At 42.1% G+C, this 21,786-nt stretch overlaps 1 protein-coding gene across 1 annotated transcript; it reads right to left on the bottom strand.

Annotated features, from left to right (window-relative positions):
• Positions 1-1,969: 1,969 nt before the first annotated feature.
• LOC111838755 (prostaglandin D2 receptor 2) lies at positions 1,970-20,791 on the bottom strand. The gene is made up of 2 exons (XM_023802038.2): positions 20,640-20,791; positions 1,970-4,500 (listed from the first exon to the last, which is right to left on the bottom strand). Exon 2 carries the CDS (start codon positions 4,449-4,451, stop codon positions 3,354-3,356), a length of 1,098 nt encoding a protein of 365 aa, XP_023657806.2. The 5' UTR covers positions 4,452-4,500; positions 20,640-20,791; the 3' UTR covers positions 1,970-3,353.
• Between the last annotated feature and the right edge of the window lie 995 nt (positions 20,792-21,786).

Below are 21,786 nucleotides of genomic sequence, written 5' to 3'. Positions count from 1 at the left end.
TAATATCCCTCATCTCTTTTAACACTATAGGTAAGATGCCATCAGGGCTGTGATTTATTTATTTTGAGCTTAGCTAGGCTTTGCAAAACATCAGCTTCAGTTATATATATATTAGTTATAGACGATGCTGGATTAGTAATAAGAACTGGTAAGTTACTAGTGTCCTCAACAAGGTCTCTCAGATTTGAAGGGTGTCTTCTCCCAACAGCAATTTTGAGATCTCTCCATAATTGTTCAATCGGATTCAGATCCGATAGTGCAAAACTATCATTGAACTCATTTACTATATCAATGTCGTTTTCAATTATAAGACCCTTACTATCCTGCAGATTAGTTATTTCAGCTTTTAGAGCTCTTTTAGAGTTAAAATACTGGAAGAAACTTAACATCATCCTTAACCTCCAATGCAATATTCCTTTCGACATTCCTTTTAGCTCATCTAATGTCATTTTTTAACTTTTAACTGTAGATTTAGATACTCTTGCTTTATTCTGTCATCATCAGTTATTTCCATTTCTGGAACAATTTTATACTTTATTTCCCTAGTAAATTGCAATTTCCTAGATTTATTCTTGCTGGAAACAGGTATGAAGTCCACTTGCACTTGCAATAATGTGCTTTTAAAAAATTCCCATGCCTCTTCAACAGTTTTGTTATTTAACTCCATCCAGTTCACAGTTTCTAGTTTTAATCTCATACAATTGAAGTTAGCCTTCCTAACTTTATATATTTTTGATTTGGAATTTGCTCTTCGGGCACTAAACTTAACCTCAAATTTAACCATGTTATGATCGCTACTGTCAAGTGGTTCTAAAACGTCTAATTTACCAATCCTGTCCTGGTTATTAGAAAAAAAATTCTAGGTGAAATGGTGCATTTTCTGAAAAAAATCTAGAGGTGCTGATAATTTCGGCCATGACTATAAATCCACCACAAGTACAAACGAATAATCTCAACCTAAACAAATATGTATATCTCGCTGATGGGCAACAGCATGGAAACTGATCACGCCATCTTGCCGCTCCAGTGCAGTCGTAACTGCTAAGCACAGCCCAGTACAATTTCTGGTTTGACAAGGAGGGTGTCAATCCTTATTCTCCTGACATCACCAAAGACACGTGCTCTCTACGGGCACGTAACAAAACAATCAGTCAATCGTTAATTTTTATAAATTAAAATATTGGGACCCCAAACTAATATTTTGTGGCTCATGGTGGCAATAACAGCAATCAAATGCTTTCTCCAGCTCTGAATGAGAGCTTGCCCCACTTGTCCTGAGCAAACTGCTTCAGTTTTCTTAGTTTTATGGGCTCCTTCTACCAACTGTGACTTTCAGCTCTTTCTGCAGATGTTCAATTGGATTCAGAACAGGATACTTCACACCAGTCCAATGTTTCCTTTTCAGCCATTCTTGGGTGCTCTTAGATGTTTTGGGTCATTAGCCTGCTGGAGGACCAATGACCTGTGACAGAGACAGAGCTTTCTAACCCTGGGCAAGATTTTTAAATCCAGAATGCCTGGACAATTTTTTGATTTTTTCGTGGCACCCAATGCCAAAGGCAACACAGCAGCCCCATAACATTACTGAGCCTCCATCCGGTTTCACATGGATGGTACTGTTATCTTTGAAAGCTTTGTTACATCTTCTGTGAACAAACAGAAGATCTGCTTGTGAGTTACCATAAAGCTCAAATTTTGTTTCATCTGTCCAAAGGACATTCCCTAGGACTGTCTTATCAGTATACATTTTAAGAAACACCTGTTGGGTCTTTCTGGGTCTTCTACCATGGAACCCACATGGAAACAGATGGATGATGTGACATTACAACCTTCATCTTGACTATGCTTGGCCATTACCATCTTCCTTTCCTCCTCAGACAGCTCTCTGCATTTCCTTCTCTTGTCCATGATGCACACCATGACAGAAATTGTCACAATGCCAGGACAAAGGATGCGGGGACAGGCAAGGTTATAAAGCAAAAGGGTTTTTTTTATTAAACTCAAAAGGACAACAGCTAGAAACGAACACGATCTCAGGGGATTAAAATAGGAGGAAAAGAGGAAGACTGGGCATAGGCAACACAAGAACACAACCTCAGTGACAGAACTGGAAAACACAACACTGGGAAGCACTTTTATACAAGACTGATGAGAGAGCAAACGAGAGGCAGCTGGAGTGATTAACACAAGGGTAGGAAGGAGAGGAAAGACAAATGAGGAACATGTGTGGCACATTGGGGCCATGCTAGGGGGGAAACAGGAGTGTCAGATGGGCAGGGTGAGACCAACAGCTGAGTAAGCGCTTTTCTCCATTCAGATAGGCTGAATCACTGATTGTAAGGTTGAAGACAACCAGGCCTGCCAATGAAAGTGATTATACACACACAGAGACACACACACACACACATGTAAACAGGTAATAGGGCACATATGTATGTGTGTATATATGTATGTATGTGTGTGTAAAAAAAATGTGTTTTTTGGTCTAGAGTTTGATTATTTCCTTGTGTGGTTTCCTCTTGCAGTTCAAAAACATACAGTTAGCTCTGTATCTCAAAAGTTCCCATGGTGTCTGTGAATGTGTGTCCTGTAATGGACTGACAATTGTCCTTTGGAAATATGGTATTTATATACATAAATGAATACACACACACTCACACAAACACATTCATGAGAAATTTCATACCAAAGTCCTGTTTAGGGTATCCCTTTTATATTTAATTTTATACTAGTTGTAAATACAGTATATTCATAAGATGTATAAAATCAATGTGTAAAAACCATTTGGGAAAGTACTAGACACATTAACAAACATATCACACGAAGTTGCAGTACAAAAGTGTGATGTAGTTCACCTTGGTTGTGCACCTGAAAAGATTACTTGGCTTTTTTATTTGATTATTCTTCTACAAGTAGTTGACAGACGCACAGAGCACAGCACGGAAACCTACACATGGAACGCAAACTGCATAATACTATAATCTTTTAAAATACTATTACTTCAATTGCTATCACACTGGACTCCTTCAGCACAACCATGGAGGCACTAGCATGATCATCACAGAGGAACTGTATGTAAACAGGCATAGAGGCAAGGCAAGTGTCAAACAGGTAAGGCCTAAGCAAAGTGAAGAGGAGAACATCACAGCATCAGCACAGGTGTCTTCCTAGACCAGTCAGTCCATTAATGGGTGGCAAACCCTGATAACAGTCTTTCCTAAACTGGTTCCACCATACAGTCCATGCTTTTGCTTACTGGGAGCTGGGAGAGAGCAAAAATGTGGACTGTCTGAAAGGGAGCAAAAATCTGGACTATCTGGGGGTCCTTGAGCACTGGGTCGGGAAACACTGCGTTAGAAAACAGAGGGATCCTCATCTTGCCCAACGCTGTTGTTGTGGCTGGGGGCTGAGCATAACCGTTGTCCTCGCTGCAGGAGCTCGCTGACAGAGGAGCGGGTGGTGCTACGCCGGCGACACACGTCATCCAGGTCCTCCACCAGCACGGATTCCATCACCTTGCTCAGAGACTGCCGGATCTTGGCCATGAAGTCGGGGCAGCTGAACACATAGAGCACGGGATTGAGCACGCTGTTGATGAAGGCTAGGCTGGCCGCCACGGGCATCCCCCGGGCCACGAATTGCCGCAGCTCAGGCCGGTAATGTGCTATTGCCTCCAACAGGCAGAAAAGGTGGTAGGGTGCCCAGCAGAGCACGAAGCTCACCACTACTGCCACCACTAGGCGGAAGAAGCGGTAGGTCCGGCGCCGGCCACGCCGAGTGATACTGGAACTGACAGTCACATAACTCCCCACAATGGCCACCAAAGGAAGCAGGAAGGCAATGATGAATTTGCTGCTGGCTGTGGCATCCTGCCAGATTCCACAATCCTCCGTGGAATTTCCTTCCTTTGCGAACTGCATGAAGTTGTAATAACACATGATTCGGTCATCCTGCCGCTTAATGGTACCTCGGAACAGGTAATAGGGCACAGTGTTGAGGAATGCCAAGATCCAGAGGCTAATGCACACCACCACTGCCATCCGCACATCCCGGAAATTCTGAGCCCAGACAGGTCGCAGACACACCAGGCAGCGGTCCAGACTGATGGTGGCCAGCAGAAAGCCGCTGACAAACATATTCAGGAAGAAGATGGCAGAATGGATTTTGCAGAAGATGGGTCCCATATTCCAGGTGCTGCCCTGGGCTAAGTAGTAGGTGAAGATGGGCAGGGAGGCAGTGGCAAGCAGGTCAGACACAGCCAAGTTGAGGATCCAGATGCTAAGGACTGAATATGGAACATGGAAGCCAATGACCCATAGAATGAGAAGGTTCTCAAAAATTCCGAAGGCTGAGACCAGGCCATGGATACTCACTGTAACCATATTAACCTGCTTCACTGTTTCATTGGACTTCACCATATCTTGGATGAGTGGACAATATGTGTCTGACATTTTTTGCTTCTATAATACCCTTGGCACTGCTGGCACTTCAGCTTTTAACCTGGAGGCATAGGGAGAAATCAGCAGTAATCAGAAATTATGAAACACACACACACACACGCAACTCTGGAAAGCAGAGTTATATGCACGAATTTCAATTTCTTTCTACCAAAATAAATTCTTACTAACATGTTATAAGATGTATGAATAAGAGCTGACTTGAGGCATTAGGAAGGAGAAGACATCAGTGTGAAGCCTTCTGCTTAAATCGAAGTTAAAAAAACACCCGGGAAACCTTCACCAAAGAGTCCTTCTCCACCACAACAATGCTCTTGCTCACTCATAATCATATTTGTTTAAATACTCACTGTTACCATTTCTGTATGCTTGTCCCACAGTATTTTAATATTCAGGGCTCGATTTCAGGGTGGCGCAGTGGTTAGCACTCTTGCCTCACACCTCTGGGACCAGCATATGATTCTCTGCTATAGCTCCGTGTGTGGAATTTGCATGTTCTCCCCGTGTCATTGTGGGGTTTCCTCTGGGCTCTCTGGTTTCCCCCCACAGTCCAAAAACATGCTGAGGTTAGTTGGAGTTACCAAATTGCCTGTAGCGGTACATGTGTGAGTGTGCCCTGTGACGGTTTGGCGCCCCATCCCAAGTTGTTCCCTGCCTTCTACCCATAGGCTCCAGACCCCCTGTGACCCTGAATAGGACAAGCAGTTACAGAAAATGCTAAGCGCTGAAGCTTCTTGATTACAGACTTCCAATAAATTTAATTTTAGTTCAGTATTATCCTGACAGCCCACTCATGCACAATGACAGACATTATATTGAGTTTTGCTGGCATAGGCAGGGAAGTTCTCATTTGGGCAGAGTTGTTTCGTATATATATATGGTCCTTCTCTGAGCCATTGCAGTGTAAACAATACACTCCCTCAGGCAATACTCATTCCCATATAAGATTTCAGATGAAGATCACACCAATGATGGGAGAGATACTATGCCAGAGTTGTGTTACTTGAGTTCAGAGTACATGCACAAACACTTCTGAGTTTAAAAACTTTCCCGTGTCCATATCATATGTCTACAGCCTGTATGCAACTGTAGGACCCCCCACAGCTCTCCATTTCATATATGAGCTTCAATGTTTTTCACCAAAACATCCAGTAAAGAGAAGCACACTGTGGACTGGAATTTATTGATTATAATGGTTTCCTGTAATTATGTAATTGCTATTGATTGACAGTACTGCATGGTGGCTTAGAGGATGGCACTAAGGCCTCAGAAGGATGTGGGTTTCATTCTTGATAAAAACACATGGACTTCTCTGTAGGTTCTGGTTTGTTTCTTCTCCTTGCCCAATGAATTTTTCAAGTCCTCACAAAGATCTGTGAATGCAATCAAAAAAACTAAAGATATTTTGTTTGGTTACTTAAGGTTAAGGCTGGGTAGGGGTTAATGACATCATGTTGGGATTAGAATTTTCCCCATAGAAATGAATGGAGAGTCCCCACAAAGATATAATTACAAGCCTGTGTGTGTGTGTGTCTGTCTGTATGCAGTGTTGAGAAGGTTAATTTTATAATGCAATAGGATACAGATTACTAGTTACCATATTAAAGATGTAATATGTAATGTACCTATGTTGATTACTTCATTACTTGATAACATGTCTAAAATATGTTTGCAATACAACTAAAAATTCTAATACAATATGCAGTAAAAGTCAAAAGTATACTTTTTGTATGGGATTTCTTTTCAATTCTGATCGAACTCTGACATCTGGAACTATTACTGGGACCTTATCTTTGTGATATGGGGTATTATCCACTTGCAGACTTGATACACTGCGACCAGGCTGCTACCAGGCTGCTACCAGGTTGCGACCAGGCTTCAATAGTAACATATGACATGATGGATGAACAGACTCATGTGGTTCTACAAAATTTACAAAATCTATTTCACCCATCAGTGTACATCAGTTTTCATCCCTTAACCCAGAGGAACCAGAGTCTTGTTGTTTACTGAAAGAATTTGAAATCTGTTAAGATCGTTGGCTACCAAACCCCATTCAAGTCAAAGTGGTATATTACAGTATGGATCATTTAGCACCATTGTTGGGCTGGACTGTCAGTTGATTAACTTAAGACCAGCTGTAGATCTACACAACTCATATCAGCCTCTGTTCAGCACATTCATCAATGAATAATTTTTAACACCGGCTTGCAGTTGGCTGGATGTCTTAGTTGGTGAATTTCTGCAGATACAAACATACAGATACAATGCTGAGCTTGAAAAATACACCAGTTTTGAATTTCTGTTCAATCTTGAATGTCAACATTCTACAAATGGTCTCCTCATCTATAACACACAAAAATGGATTTAACGACCTAAGGAAGTTTAAGGATCTTAAACTTCACCCAAATTCAACTGGCCAGGCAATTTCAAGAAAATGGTAGAAATCCCAGGCCTATATCTTGAGACCCCCAACCTAGACTTAGGCTCTTTGGCAAAATATATTAAGCCAATTGTCACTGATCTGGGGGTCAAGGTAGATGCTGACCTTAAATTTGACTGCCAAATTAGTGCTGTGGTCAAATCTAGCTTTTTCGAGTTGAGGCAGTTGGCTAAAATAAAGCCAATTCTTTCCAAGCAGCATTTTGAGACTGTAATCCATGCCTTTATTCCCACTCGGCTTGATTACTGCGATGCGCTTTACATAGGGGTAGGTGCATCCTATATTACTCAGCTTCAAAGGGTGCAAAGTGCTGCTGCGTGCCTTCTGACAGGCACACGGAAATATGAGCACATTTCGCCTGTTTTATCCATGCTCCACTGGTTGCCTGTACATTTTAGGATTCAATTTAAAATTCTTTTATTTGCTTTTAAGGCTCTTAATGGTCTTACCCCTCCCTACCTCTTTCAGTTGTTACACCCTTACGTACCCTCCCGGTCTCTCAGGTCAACTGGCCAGCTGCTCCTGAGTGTGCCAATAACTAAGCGTAAGCATAGAGGGGACCGCGCTTTCGCTGCTGCAGCTCCTACAATGTGGAATGACCTGCCCTTGATGGTAGACAGGCTTCTTCTCTGTCTGTTTTTAAATCCCGCCTGAAAACCCATCTCTTTTCTTTGGCTTTCGATCCCTTGTGATTTTTTTTATTTGATGGTATATCATCTTATTTTGTATATGTGCTTATTTTATTAACTCTTATTTACATAATTTTAATTGTTTCATTTTAAATTCTCTGCACAGCACTTTGGTCCTGTGTGGTTGTTTTAAAGTGCTTTATAAATGAAGTTGGTATGGTATATCTTGTGGAGACCTGTGTGTAGTATTTTGTTATTATTATATAATATTATTATAATATTTTATATCATAAGGAAATAAGGTGAGAATCCAGTTGCCTCGTTTGTAGTGCAATTATAAGCATGCACTAGAAGAGTGACGCGCTGACTCCATTTGGACTTTTGACTAGGTTCTAGCATTCCCAACATATCTAGCAAGGTCCGATTGAACCTCTCTGGCTGGGGATCGCCTTGGGGGTGATACGGTGAAGTCCGTGATTTCTTCACATCCAACATCGTCAGCATCTCTTTTACCAATAGGCTTTCAAAATCTCTCCCTTGATCCGAATGTATACGTGTGGGGAGACCATAATGGACAAAGTATTTTTCCCACAATGTCTTCGCTATTGTCACGGCTTTCTGGTCTCTCGTGGGAAAAGCCTGTGCATATCGGGTGAAATGGTCTGTAATGACTAATACATTACACACATTCCTGGAGTCCGGTTCAATGGTAAGGACGTCAATGCACACAAGGTCCAAGGATCCCGAGCTGTGCATATGAGAGAGCGGTGCAGCCCTCTGTGGCAAAGTCTTCCTTTTTATGCAGCGCTCACATAGCTTGCAGTACTTTTCAATATCAAGCTTCATACGTGGCCAAAAAAATCTGTCACGAGCAAGTGCATAGGTCTTTTCAAACCTTAGATGTCCATTTTGATCATGAAGAAATTTCAGAACATCATTATGAAACTGTCTAGGGAGCACAAGTTGTCGTCTTACTCGCTGATCGGAAAATTTAACGGTTCGATATAACAAACCACGATCAACTTTCAACTTCTCCCATTCTCTCTTTAAAACCCTAATATCTGGGTGGTTACTTAGCAAGATACCAGCAGGTTTTGCTTGAAACACAGCTAACCACACTTCTCCAATACAAGAATCACTCTTTTGAGCAGCTTGGAGGTCACTAGAACTGAACCTAGGAAACTGCTCAGACGTTACAGCAGTAGTTTGACAGTAAACATTTGGAACAGCAAACATTTGTGCTTCACCCTGCATGCCGCATGGATGAAATGAAAAATTATCTTTCTTCCTTACTGACACGCCCTAGCAAAGAGCTCGCACCACTGGGGCGGAAATTTCTTGCCACTCACCATCCGATGATAAACTGGTGTGTGGGCACCGAGAAAGAGAGTCTACATCGATGTTCTTACACCCTGGCCTATACTTCAAACTAAAGTTGTAAGTGGACAGCGCAGAGAGCCATCGGTGCCCAGTAGCATCTAGCTTTGCCGATGTTGTGATGTGGGTCAAAGGATTGTTATCCGTCTTCACTTCAAAAGTGGGGCAACGTGTAGTCTGTCAACAACAGCCCACTTCAACGCTAAAAACTCTAGTTTATGCGCTGGATAGTTTTTCTCAGGTGGTGATAGGCTGCGACTGATGAATGCAACAGGGTGTAAGCCATCACCATGATTCTGATACAGAATGCCTCCAAGCCCGCCCAGACTGGCATCCACATGTAGAACATATGGCCTCTTATAGTCTGCAAAGGCTAACACAGGGGCTTGGGTCAATCGAGTTTTCAACTCTTGGAAAACATTTTCACATACATCACTCCATCTCGAGCCAAAAGGTTCAGAGGGCTTCAAGTTAATCTTAGACGAGGTGTTACTGTCAGGGTTCTGTTTCTTTGAACCAGAGCAAGAAAAAATTCCACTTAAAAGTTCATTTAGGGGTTGACACAATCGTGAAAAATCTTTGACAAATCGGCGATAATACCCATAGAACCCCAGAAAGGACCTAAGCTCAGTTACTGTCTGTGGCTGTGGCCATGAAACAACTGACTCTCCCTTAGAGGAAACGGTATGCCATCTGCAGATACAATATGCCCCACGTAGGAAACGGATGTCCTACCAAATTGGCATTTGTCCAAGGACAATTTTAAACCTTCCTCCCTATACCGATCAAGCACCTTTAACAAGCCCTCCTCATGGTCTTCGATCGTTTGAGCAAAAACTATTAGATCACCCAAATAGACCAGAACTTCAAGAAAATTCATGTCCCCAACCGTCTGCTCCATGACCCTCTGAAAAGTAGCAGGAGCTCCCAAGACCCCCTGAGGCATACAGTACGTTCAAACTGATAAAAACCCAGATGGCAGATAAAGGCTGTCTTCTCTTTATCCATATCGCTCATAGGTTTTTGGTAATACCCGCTTCTCAGATCAAGAACGGTAAACCACTTGCTTCCTGACAAACAATTCAATGCGTCCTCAACTCTGGGGACAGTGTATTGGTCCGGTAAAGTCCTTCGATTAAGAGTCCTGTAGTCAACACACATCCTCACCTTCCCTGACTTTTTGCGCACCACTACAATGGGAGATGCGTACGGACTTCGTGATTTGGAAATGATGCCATTCTTCTGAAGCTCCTGCAGGTGTTGTCAAACATCCTCAAAGTCAGCAGGGGGCAACCGGTGTGATCTTTCCTGAAAGGGCCTTTCATCATTAAGCCTTATACGGTGCATGGTCTTAGAACAACCTACATCCCACTCGCTACAGGAAAATATGTCACTTCTCTCCATCATTTTCTCACACAGATGCCTCCTCTGGTATGGGAGAGTCCCCAAAATTTAAAGAAGTAGGAGTTATGGGGCATTCTTGGCCACGAGAAGCAACCACCTGCGGCACTGGTGTTATAGGAAAAATGTGTGCGAGACAGGTTCCTCGTTTCAAGTCAATCGGCTGGGCGGAAATGTTCTTAACAGTCACCATGATGCGTTTACTGAACACTAATGAGGTAGGGTGTACATCTGGCCTCAACTGTAACCTATCAAGGGAGTAGGTGTCAGTGGGCTGGTCTACTAATACGAGATCATCAGCCAACTGCCCAGGAAACTTTGGTGTGCCAGTAATGCAAAACTCTTGGCCTGGCTGCAAGGTAAGGCGTTTATGCTGAGTAAACCACACAGTTCCATGTCGGTCGATTTCATCAGATGAAACAAGACTTTGGTTGAGGGCCTCGTAAGCTTCCTTAAACACTGGATGTATCGTCAGAGTATTTAAGAATCTCTCTCCAGCTCTGTCCATACACGCATCGAAAAGCTCCTTCACCAAACGGGTGTGCGTCCCGAACAAAATGGATATGGTTTTCATCTCTCACAGCATCTGGACAAACTAAGGCTAGAACTTCAACAGTCTGAGGCACTCCGGCAACAGCTTCTTTGAATTCAAGTCGGACAGGTAAGTAACCATCATAAGGGTACTGATGGGAAGTCAAACCCCATATCTCAAGATTCTGTACAGGCGTAAGAGGCAAATGCTTCAGGTAAGCATCATAAAAACTACGATATAGAATGGTTACCTGGGACCCACTATCAAGCAAAGCTTTTGCATAAACCCCTTCTATTTGGACTGGTACAACTGATGAGGGCCCGACCAGACCTATGGGTAGCTGTGTCACATTAGACCCCACATTAGAGGAACAAGTGGTGGAACGAGTCTCAGTTGGAGCCCCGTGCCGCTCCTTCACTGGGCTCTGGCAGAGTTTCCCTGCTGCTGCTTAATCAGCTTCTCATTTACTTTCCTCAGGCCTTCGGAACCTTTACACTCACGTTTTGTGTGTCCATCATTTGTAACAGAAAATTCCGGGTGGAAACGATTGAGTAGGCTTCCCCCTGGACAACACTTCACAAGCCATAACATCTGACACTTGATTTACAGATCCAGCTTTCGCCTTTGCACATTCGGGAACAGCAGCGACTGGAGCTGCATTTAACAATCTGCTTACTTGAATGGATAACTCCCTTACTTCCTTTCTCAGGCGATCTATTTTCGGCACTATGGGTGCTTGGGAAACAGCAGCAGTTGTCACTTTTGCAGTAGCCTTCTCCCCTTCCCAAGCCTTAATCCAATTCTCTTCTTCTCTCACCTCTCGCATTAATTGAGAAAAGGTAGGAGAATCTCTCGACATATGACTTATTCTGACACAGAGAGCAATCATGTCAACTGTTCCATCCTGCCTCTGTCCATGCTGGCAGCATCGATTCCGCCATTCAAAAGAGCTTGAAGAAGCAGTTTATCAAGGCAATAAAGGAAATCATAGAGGCTCTCCCCTTCCTCCTGATCAGTGTGTCTAAATTTCGCCATAAGGTCAATTCCACTCTCAGAACAGCAACCCGTCCATATGAGGGAAATTACCCCAAAATGTCCATACCGAATATTCCCCCAGATGCTCAAGCTCTCTCTCTCTCTCCTCGCCTCCCGATTGGCTTACAAAAAAAAACATTGGCGCCACAGCTTGGCGGAAAACCAGCAGCAAAGAAGTACATGAAGTCTCAAATACTAATTCCTGAACTACACACACGAAAAAAAAACACCAGGCACTCATCCTCTGCAACATCCATATATACTGTATATATATATATATATACATATTTAAAATAATATACACTTTTAAGGGCACTACAAATGCATATATAGATATATATCCCTTATACTATTATATAATGTTATTATTATTATTATCGTTATATACTAATATTCATTATTTTTATTAAATTAAGATGGTTTGGATCTTTGGTGCTATATCGCTATTGACCACCAGAGGGCACTGCCTAACATCGCCATGTCTTTTCAGAGGGTGAAATTAAGTGATTGAAGATGAAGACCTCAGAATATGACCCCAGCCTGGCCGGTAATTACAGAAACAGGATGTCCTGACAGGAACGCTGGGCAGGATTCATAATGCTTTTCCAGAGAGAATCTCAGAAAGATAGAGAAGGCCCACATTAAAGGGTCACGGAGAAGAAAGAAGCCCATAAAGAGGTTGCGTGCAGTAACTTCAGGAAGGCCAGCACATGCTTGAAACGGATATAATGCTCCTGCAGGTGTTGTCAAACATCCTCAAAGTCAGCAGGGGGCAACCGGTGTGATCTTTCCTGAAAGGGCCTTTCATCATTAAGCCTTATACGGTGCATGGTCTTAGAACAACCTACATCCCACTCGCTACAGGAAAATATGTCACTTCTCTCCATCATTTTCTCACACAGATGCCTCCTCTGGTATGGGAGAGTCCCCAAAATTTAAAGAAGTAGGAGTTATGGGGCATTCTTGGCCACGAGAAGCAACCACCTGCGGCACTGGTGTTATAGGAAAAATGTGTGCGAGACAGGTTCCTCGTTTCAAGTCAATCGGCTGGGCGGAAATGTTCTTAACAGTCACCATGATGCGTTTACTGAACACTAATGAGGTAGGGTGTACATCTGGCCTCAACTGTAACCTATCAGGGGAGTAGGTGTCAGTGGGCTGGTCTACTAATACTAGATCATCAGCCAACTGCCCAGGAAACTTTGGTGTGCCAGTAATGCAAAACTCTTGGCCTGGCTGCAAGGTAAGGCGTTTATGCTGAGTAAACCACACAGTTCCATGTCGGTCGATTTCATCAGATGAAACAAGACTTTGGTTGAGGGCCTCGTAAGCTTCCTTAAACACTGGATGTATCGTCAGAGTATTTAAGAATCTCTCTCCAGCTCTGTCCATACACGCATCGAAAAGCTCCTTCACCAAACGGGTGTGCGTCCCGAACAAAATGGATATGGTTTTCATCTCTCACAGCATCTGGACAAACTAAGGCTAGAACTTCAACAGTCTGAGGCACTCCGGCAACAGCTTCTTTGAATTCAAGTCGGACAGGTAAGTAACCATCATAAGGGTACTGATGGGAAGTCAAACCCCATATCTCAAGATTCTGTACAGGCGTAAGAGGCAAATGCTTCAGGTAAGCATCATAAAAACTACGATATAGAATGGTTACCTGGGACCCACTATCAAGCAAAACTTTTGCATAAACCCCTTCTATTTGGACTGGTACAACTGATGAGGGCCCGACCAGACCTATGGGTAGCTGTGTCACATTAGACCCCACATTAGAGGAACAAGTGGTGGAACGAGTCTCAGTTGGAGCCCCGTGCCGCTCCTTCACTGGGCTCTGGCAGAGTTTCCCTGCTGCTGCTTAATCAGCTTCTCATTTACTTTCCTCAGGTCTTCGGAACCTTTACACTCACGTTTTGTGTGTCCATCATTTGTAACAGAAAATTCCGGGTGGAAAAGATTGAGTAGGCTTCCCCCTGGACAACACTTCACAAGCCATAACATCTGACACTTGATTTACAGATCCAGCTTTCGCCATTGCACATTCGGGAACAGCAGCGACTGGAGCTGCATTTAACAATCTGCTTACTTGAATGGATAACTCCCTTACTTCCTTTCTCAGGCGATCTATTTTCGGCACTATGGGTGCTTGGGAAACAGCAGCAGTTGTCACTTTTGCAGTAGCCTTCTCCCCTTCCCAAGCCTTAATCCAATTCTCTTCTTCTCTCACCTCTCGCATTAATTGAGAAAAGGTAGGAGAATCTCTCGACATATGACTTATTCTGACACAGAGTGCAATCATGTCAACTGTTCCATCCTGCCTCTGTCCATGCTGGCAGCATCGATTCCGCCATTCAAAAGAGCTTGAAGAAGCAGTTTATCAAGGCAATAAAGGAAATCATAGAGGCTCTCCCCTTCCTCCTGATCAGTGTGTCTAAATTTCGCCATAAGGTCAATTCCACTCTCAGAACAGCAACCCGTCCATATGAGGGAAATTACCCCAAAATGTCCATACCGAATATTCCCCCAGATGCTCAAGCTCTCTCTCTCTCTCCTCGCCTCCCGATTGGCTTACAAAAAAAAACATTGGCGCCACAACTTGACGGAAAACCAGCAGCAAAGAAGTACATGAAGTCTCAAATACTAATTCCTGAACTACACACACGAAAAAAAAACACCAGGCACTCATCCTCTGCAACATCCATATATACTGTATATATATATATATACATATTTAAAATAATATACACTTTTAAGGGCACTACAAATGCATATATAGATATATATCCCTTATACTATTATATAATGTTATTATTATTATTATCGTTATATACTAATATTCATTATTTTTATTAAATTAAGATGGTTTGGATCTTTGGTGCTATATCGCTATTGACCACCAGAGGGCACTGCCTAACATCGCCATGTCTTTTCAGAGGGTGAAATTAAGTGATTGAAGATGAAGACCTCAGAATATGACCCCAGCCTGGCCGGTAATTACAGAAACAGGATGTCCTGACAGGAACGCTGGGCAGGATTCATAATGCTTTTCCAGAGAGAATCTCAGAAAGATAGAGAAGGCCCACATTAAAGGGTCACGGAGAAGAAAGAAGCCCATAAAGAGGTTGCGTGCAGTAACTTCAGGAAGGCCAGCACATGCTTGAAACGGATATAATGCTTTAAACAAAATGCAATTGTCTGTACTTCTTTATAAAAAAACTTTAGCAGAAGTGCATCCTGGTGCTTTCTAGAATTAATTGTCATATCCTGTTTTTTTTTTTTTAGAGCAGCAGGTTAATGGACAAGAGTATAGCAGAATTCAGGAACGTAGTTTATATATATATATATATATATATATATATATATATATATATATATATATATATTCTGCTGTGACCCACCTAGGGGACTTTGAGGCATGAGCTATGAGCGGTTTGATCCTGTCAATCCCATAATGCACCTGGCCTTTCTATTCTGTGTGACCTTCTTATGAACTGATGCATGGATGGTTTCAAACAGCAGCACTGTTCATTATTTGTGAATACATATTTTTTTGTGGGAAGCGAGTCACAAGCAGAAAGTGTCCATGCGTAGAATATCAATGCCCATGCACAGTGTTATGTCCAGGGGAAATATCCAGTAATGTTTGAGGAACGTCCAGTAACACAGCCGCCACACAGATTCACTTGAACACAACTCTGCTTCCTTTAATGAAGTATTACTGTTCTCTTTCCACTCACTTGAACAGATGTGACAGTGCCATCTATTGACACGTTGTAAAAACAGCAACTTAAGATGAATACGTAACACACAGAGTATCTTAAAGGTGGCAGGATGGTTAAAATGTGTTGGACAGAAAAATAAAGATCTATGACAAATGAAAAAAGAAATTACTTGCGAAAATGACCAGTCCCCTCCAAAAGAGATCTATTTACAGATCATTGAGAAGAGGCATTTGGAGGGAGCTCGACACTTTGAGTTCTGTCATTTGTCTTGTTAAATACAAGGTTATTAGTCTCCTGCACTGCTGAAACTGCCATGCTAAGATCAAAACAGGCTTCCTGTGAGTTTTCTGTATACTCAGTACGCTTCTGAGGCTTTTATCTCTAGTGTTTTATCACTATCTCTCATGTGGTGATTCAGAAGAGAACAGCCCCTTATCTTTCAACTTCCTTGTTGACTGCTGAAGTCCTTTCTGCAAGCTGACAAAACTCCCTAGATGCGTCAAAAGCGGAAATTACCAGAAAAACAGATACAGAACACAACAAAGAAGAAGAAAGCTGCACAATTCTTCCTGCCAGCAATGATTTTACAAAAATACAATGGGCTAAAGATTTAACTGTAGAAAAGGGCATAAATGCTTCTTCTGTCATGAATAAACCCGGCTTCTCTTAAAATACTAAACACTTTATCAACTAGTTCAGATTATAGTGACATGCTGCAGGGTATGTGAATGTAATGGTCGAGGGCTATGCATGAGGTATAAAAGCCGGTCAGTTAACTAACACACGAGATAGTTACCATCACTGAAGATAAATCGATGCATCCATTATTAGTATCCAGGGTCGGACCCAAGCATAGGAAAGCTGCCTAGGGCACGATCAGCACAAGGAATTATCGTGCATTTTAACCTATGCTTATTTGTACTTTTGCGGTATAAAGGTTAAAATGCGCGGTAATTGCTTGTCATATCGGCACAAATGCACATGAAATACATGCGTATTTGCGCTGTTACATTAATCGATTGCCGCACGTATCGCTTTCAAAGGTCAATGCATACTTGCGTACCAGTGATGTCAATCTTTGTTTATAAGAATAATTATACAAAATGAAAAAAATATAAAATTATGTAGCCTACAGTGGTGCCTGCGGTTCATGAACACAATCCGTTCCAGGAAAGTGGTCATGAACCAATTTTTACGCGAATCAAGGCAATTTTCCCCATAAGAATGCATTGAAATTCAATTAATTCGTTCACAAGACTACTAAATATTTTTTGTTAATTAATTTTATGGTTTATATGGTAAAAACTTTAAAGAAAAACACAATATAGTGTGGCGACAGGTGGACCGAGGCATCATGGGAGCAGAGATCGAGAGACATGGAGACTTGCTTGCCGGGGAAATCACGCTCTTTATTAACAGTCCTTAACCCTTGTATTGTTGTTGTTGTTGTTGTTTATGTTAATGGTTGCATTTCCCCATTGTCGCGCGTGTGTTTGCACATGTCTTGTGTGTACCCGGGTCCTGTTTCAGGAAGCAGGATTTCTTGCTTAGCTGGATAAGTTGTCAGATTTAAGGTAGTCTGGGCTAAATGAACTTTATCTTTGTTCACTTATATTTACCCCAGACAAGTTATCCAGCTAAGCAAGAAACCCTGCTTTGTGGAACTGGCCCCCGGTCCGATCCTCGCGTGTATTTAGCATATGTAAATCTTCCACTGTGTGTGCATTTTGCAGTTCGGCGTCTGACAACCTTGTGTTCCCCGTCTGTGTATTTGGGTTCGGTGTTCGTTGGTTGCCTGTTGTGGTCCTTCTATTTACAATTGCACGCGGGGCATGCTGGGACATGCGCCCCGCCGGTATTACACTAGTATAAAGAAAAGGAATCTGTTCGTCAACCAAATACTGTACGTGAACCAATGCATTTTTTTCCACAAAATTTTTGGTCGTGAACCAAATTGTCTGTAGACCACACAGCATTTGTGAACCATAGGCACCACTGTACTTCAAATTAAAATGTTCATGTGCCAGCAGAAACATGGCCGGCTCTAGCTATAGACGCAATAGCTGAGGCCCCCTGATTACCTGCATTGCAGAGGTAGTTATATGATCATCAATTTCCTTCATAGGGGGGGTCTCCCCAGTAAAGCTTTGCCTAAGGCCCCTGAAAGGGTACATCCGACCTTGGTAATATTTATATGTCATTGTGCAGGTCGATGGACAACAGGGAGGGGAACGCCTTTGGCACAATGGGTGACAAAAGACATGCTTAGGAAGAGGATCCCCAGCAGGCTGAGGGTCTGCCTCTGCAGAGGGCAAAAACAAAGCAGGAATGGAATTCAGGGGAGGAAACACACGACGCCAGCAGGTGGAAAACATCTTGTAACAATTATGGGGAGATTAGCTCATTCTGAAAGAATTTTAAAAAATAATTACAATTGCTTGAGGTTAATAATGAATTGGCTATGTTCTCTATGTCTTCGAATGATACAAAGCATGTTGAAAAACAAGGAACTAAAACAAAAGCGATGGACAAAAATACAAAAGACTGAGCGTTTATATGACAGGTCACCTGCACCATCCTAGAGAGTCCCCTGCTGTTCCAGCACATTCTACTGAAAATACAGGAGAATACATGGTGTGCACCATAAGCTGGGGGCCTACTGACCCTCTGTCTGCCAGTGCAAGAGATGTCACAATCAGACTTAAATGAAGATGGATTTTAAGCAACTGAGGACCCAGAAAAACCAAAACCTTTGGATGGTAAGGACATTACAGTAAACAGACTTGGTATGGTGCTCAAAGATTTGGATAAAATCAACCATCTTTTACAGCAAAAAAATATATAGATTCAACTTGCTAGGAAACACAAGAAAGGAGCTTTATAGACATAAATTACCAATCAAAGCCTATTTTGACTTTGTCTTGGATGTAGGTGGTGGTCGGAGTGGTGGCTCTGAGGCTAGGGATCTGTGCCAGCAATCGGAAGTTTGGAATCCTGTGAATGCCAGGAGTGATCCTACTCTGATGGGCACTTGAGGAAGGCCCTTACCCTGCAATTGCTTCATCCTGGTTATGACATTAATCTGCATCCAGCCCTGCAAGGAGGTCCCCCAACTTACAGGGACATTTTGGGGGTTGGTAGCAGGATTGGCACTCTAGCCACTGGCAAAAACTCACACTGTTCCATTCGGACTAGTGTGGTGCTGAGGTATCACCCGCTCCACTCGGATTCTCATCCCTGAGGTGGTTGTTGTGTGGTGGGTGTGGCAACGCGCTGTAATCAGTGTGTGCTCCTAAGTTAGCACCCTCTCAGAAGATGGTGCCCTAGGTAGGCTCCTCATGACTGGACATGGTGGACAATGATCTACTTTGAGCTTACAAGTACAGTACAGGGAACTTTAGTAAAAACTGAACTCAAAAGAACAGAAAAGAATAGGGACCTCAAGGGTTCGAAACTTTTTCGAATTACATAATTACTAATTATGTGCAAATTAATTAGTCAATTTTTTAAAATTGATTCACAGCCTAATATAAATGAATAGTTATCATGCATTATTCTGACTTAAGGAAATGTGGCATCACAAGTGCAGCCTTCATTCTGCTGACTCACACAGACCAACACAGAGAACCAGCTCATTGATAGACTTTGGCTTTGACCATGACCAAAGTTTGCACCTGCTTTTAGCAAGCAAGCCCACTCTTTCTATTGTATAAAATGCTAGCGGTTTCTTGTTCCTCTCCTCTGTTGTCTTCTGACTATCCTTCAGTATTCCCTTTCCCCATTTCATGTATTATTCTTTTAGGCAACTCTACTGTGAAAGTGAAAATAATTAGAAGTCTTATTTCATATTTATGAATTCCTTAAATGATTGCTGGCAAATATTAATTGCACTTCCTGGGTGGTATGTTTTTATCGACATAAATATACTTGACCTCACTTATCTAACATTTAATCAAAAGATGGTTGTATTCCCTGGACAGTAAACAATTTATTTCCCACAAATCCCCATAGGCAACATTGACTATCAAAGTTTAATACTCATCTAACACATAAAAAATGTGTCCGTGGTAAGTGATTGCAATTTTCTTTTCCAAACATAAACATGTTTTCAGAATGTCCCTGACCACTGTGGGTGAATGTGTGTGGTCTGCCTTCACTTACTCGTTCTCTCTCGTTCTCTCTCTCTCTCTCTCATACACACACACACCAGATCCCCAAAGATGAGGTCACACTTCTAATCACAATTCTGTTTGTTCTTGTCATAATGCAGATGTTCTTTATTATTTCTCTGAGATTGAACTGCAGTAGCTTCCTTCATCTCTTGTCCTTCACGCTATTGTCCATCACAAATATGTATCTCTCTGGAAGTCTTACAGCCCAGACAGGGTTAAAACAGTAACCTATGCTATATGATTTGAATAAAACTACCCTTTAAGCAAATGAATGATGCAAATCAAGACGGAAAAAGAAAATAACTACATGTGAATTATTGCTTTGATACTCGACCTTCACTTGGTACGGTGTTAAGGTTTATGGTTAAAACCTTATTTCCATTAAAGTGAAAGAATCACTTTTTCCCTTTACCGTATTTCTCTTTTGGTGTACAACATATAGTCCTCTTAACGTATATAATTATTATATTTACATAGAATGAATAGCCAAGATATCAATTGTTTCGCAATTTATCACATTTAATGTTATTTCGCACAGTGCAATTTACCAGACTTTCTGTTCCCCATCCGTCGTACAGATCTTAAAATTTAGTTATCAGTTGCCAGTTTTAAATTGGTGAAAGACACTTGTATAAACAATGTTCGCTTTTCCCATACTTTCATATCACACATCCAAGCAATTATTTCGATGCGAATATAATCACTAGCCATGTGTCAGTTATTAGATGTACTGCCATCTGTCTCGACTGCACCTTCTAGACAACCGTAGCTTTGAAAATACAGAGCGCGTTTTCCGCGTAAATGCTGAATAAGAAAAGTAGTGAGACCCCGCGACTTATCGGATTATCAGAAAAACAGACATTACCTTTGAAAAATGCCGTTCCACAACAGAAAAGTTCTGCCAGAACTACACAGGGTTCTGCCCTCCGAGTATCCGATCGCGATGTGTGCAAGGACTGCTCAATGGGCGTGTGCTCCGCGGTACATTGCGAAACCGGTGCACCACCGCGCTAGTATGACCACTGAAGTTCATTAAGTCTTATTTTAATATACGCGTTTGCTTCTGTGGTCTGGTCCTAAGGGAAGTTCGGCTCCCCTGAAAGCCTCCCCTCAGACTTTTAAGGGGAGCAATAAAAGTTGTGTTATACAGTAGGTTATAATTTTATTTTCCGTACATTAAGGATCCTGAAATAAAAATGACAAATATGACAATGTTGTGTGTTTATTCGCTAATTACATTCCATTTTCCGAACATTCGTCTCCATCTAATCAATATAATTCTGTGTCTATTTCTGCTGTGGCTATGCACGTAGCGGGGCTGCATCCCTTTTTACATCGCCACTGAAATCCTCATCATTGAGTGGGTGCGGTATTTGAATGAACGTTGTTTAGAAAATAGTGCTTATATTTGTTATGTTGTTATTGTGCCTATATGAAATGTTACTGGCGGTATTAACTGCCTGCAGTAGTAACCCTGTTATTGACAGCGATGTCATGCACATAGGTGTGGAGAAATTTGTTGGTACCCTTCCACAAAAGGAAAACAGTGTTACCATCTCTGAAAACTTGAAACTGACAAAAGTTTAATGGCATCCCTTATTGTTTATTCCATATTTAACACAAATCAGACTTTGCTTTTGATTTATTCAACTGAATCAAATGGCGGACAAAAAAAACACACATGGTACCCTTAATATTTTGTGGCACCACCGTTCGCAGCAATCACTGCAAAGGGATCTATGTACTTCACAATGAGATGTCTGCACTTGCCAACAGGTAGTTTCGACCACTCTTCAAAATGTGACAGATGGTATGATCCAGAAAGTGACATACCTTGACCTTGGAGCTCAGCTAGAATGGTTTGATGGTTTCCTTGGCTCTTTTTCTACCATCCGCACTATCCTTCTGATCAACCTGGGGTTGCATTTCCTCTTGTGTCCATGTCCTGGGAGGTTGGCTACAGTCCCATGAACCTCGTGCTTTTTAATACTATTGGCAACTCTGGTCACAGG

Source organism: Paramormyrops kingsleyae, chromosome 10 (assembly GCF_048594095.1).
Source record: "Paramormyrops kingsleyae isolate MSU_618 chromosome 10, PKINGS_0.4, whole genome shotgun sequence".
Taxonomy (NCBI): Eukaryota; Metazoa; Chordata; class Actinopteri; order Osteoglossiformes; family Mormyridae; genus Paramormyrops; species Paramormyrops kingsleyae.
Note: the sequence above shows the minus strand (reverse complement) of the source record. Positions and strands in the feature narration are given on the sequence as shown.

Bases quoted from the DNA above. Each gene is read 5' to 3' on its own strand.
- LOC111838755 (XM_023802038.2), bottom strand. From the start codon at position 4,451: ATGTCAGACACATATTGTCCACTCATCCAAGATATGGTGAAGTCCAAT.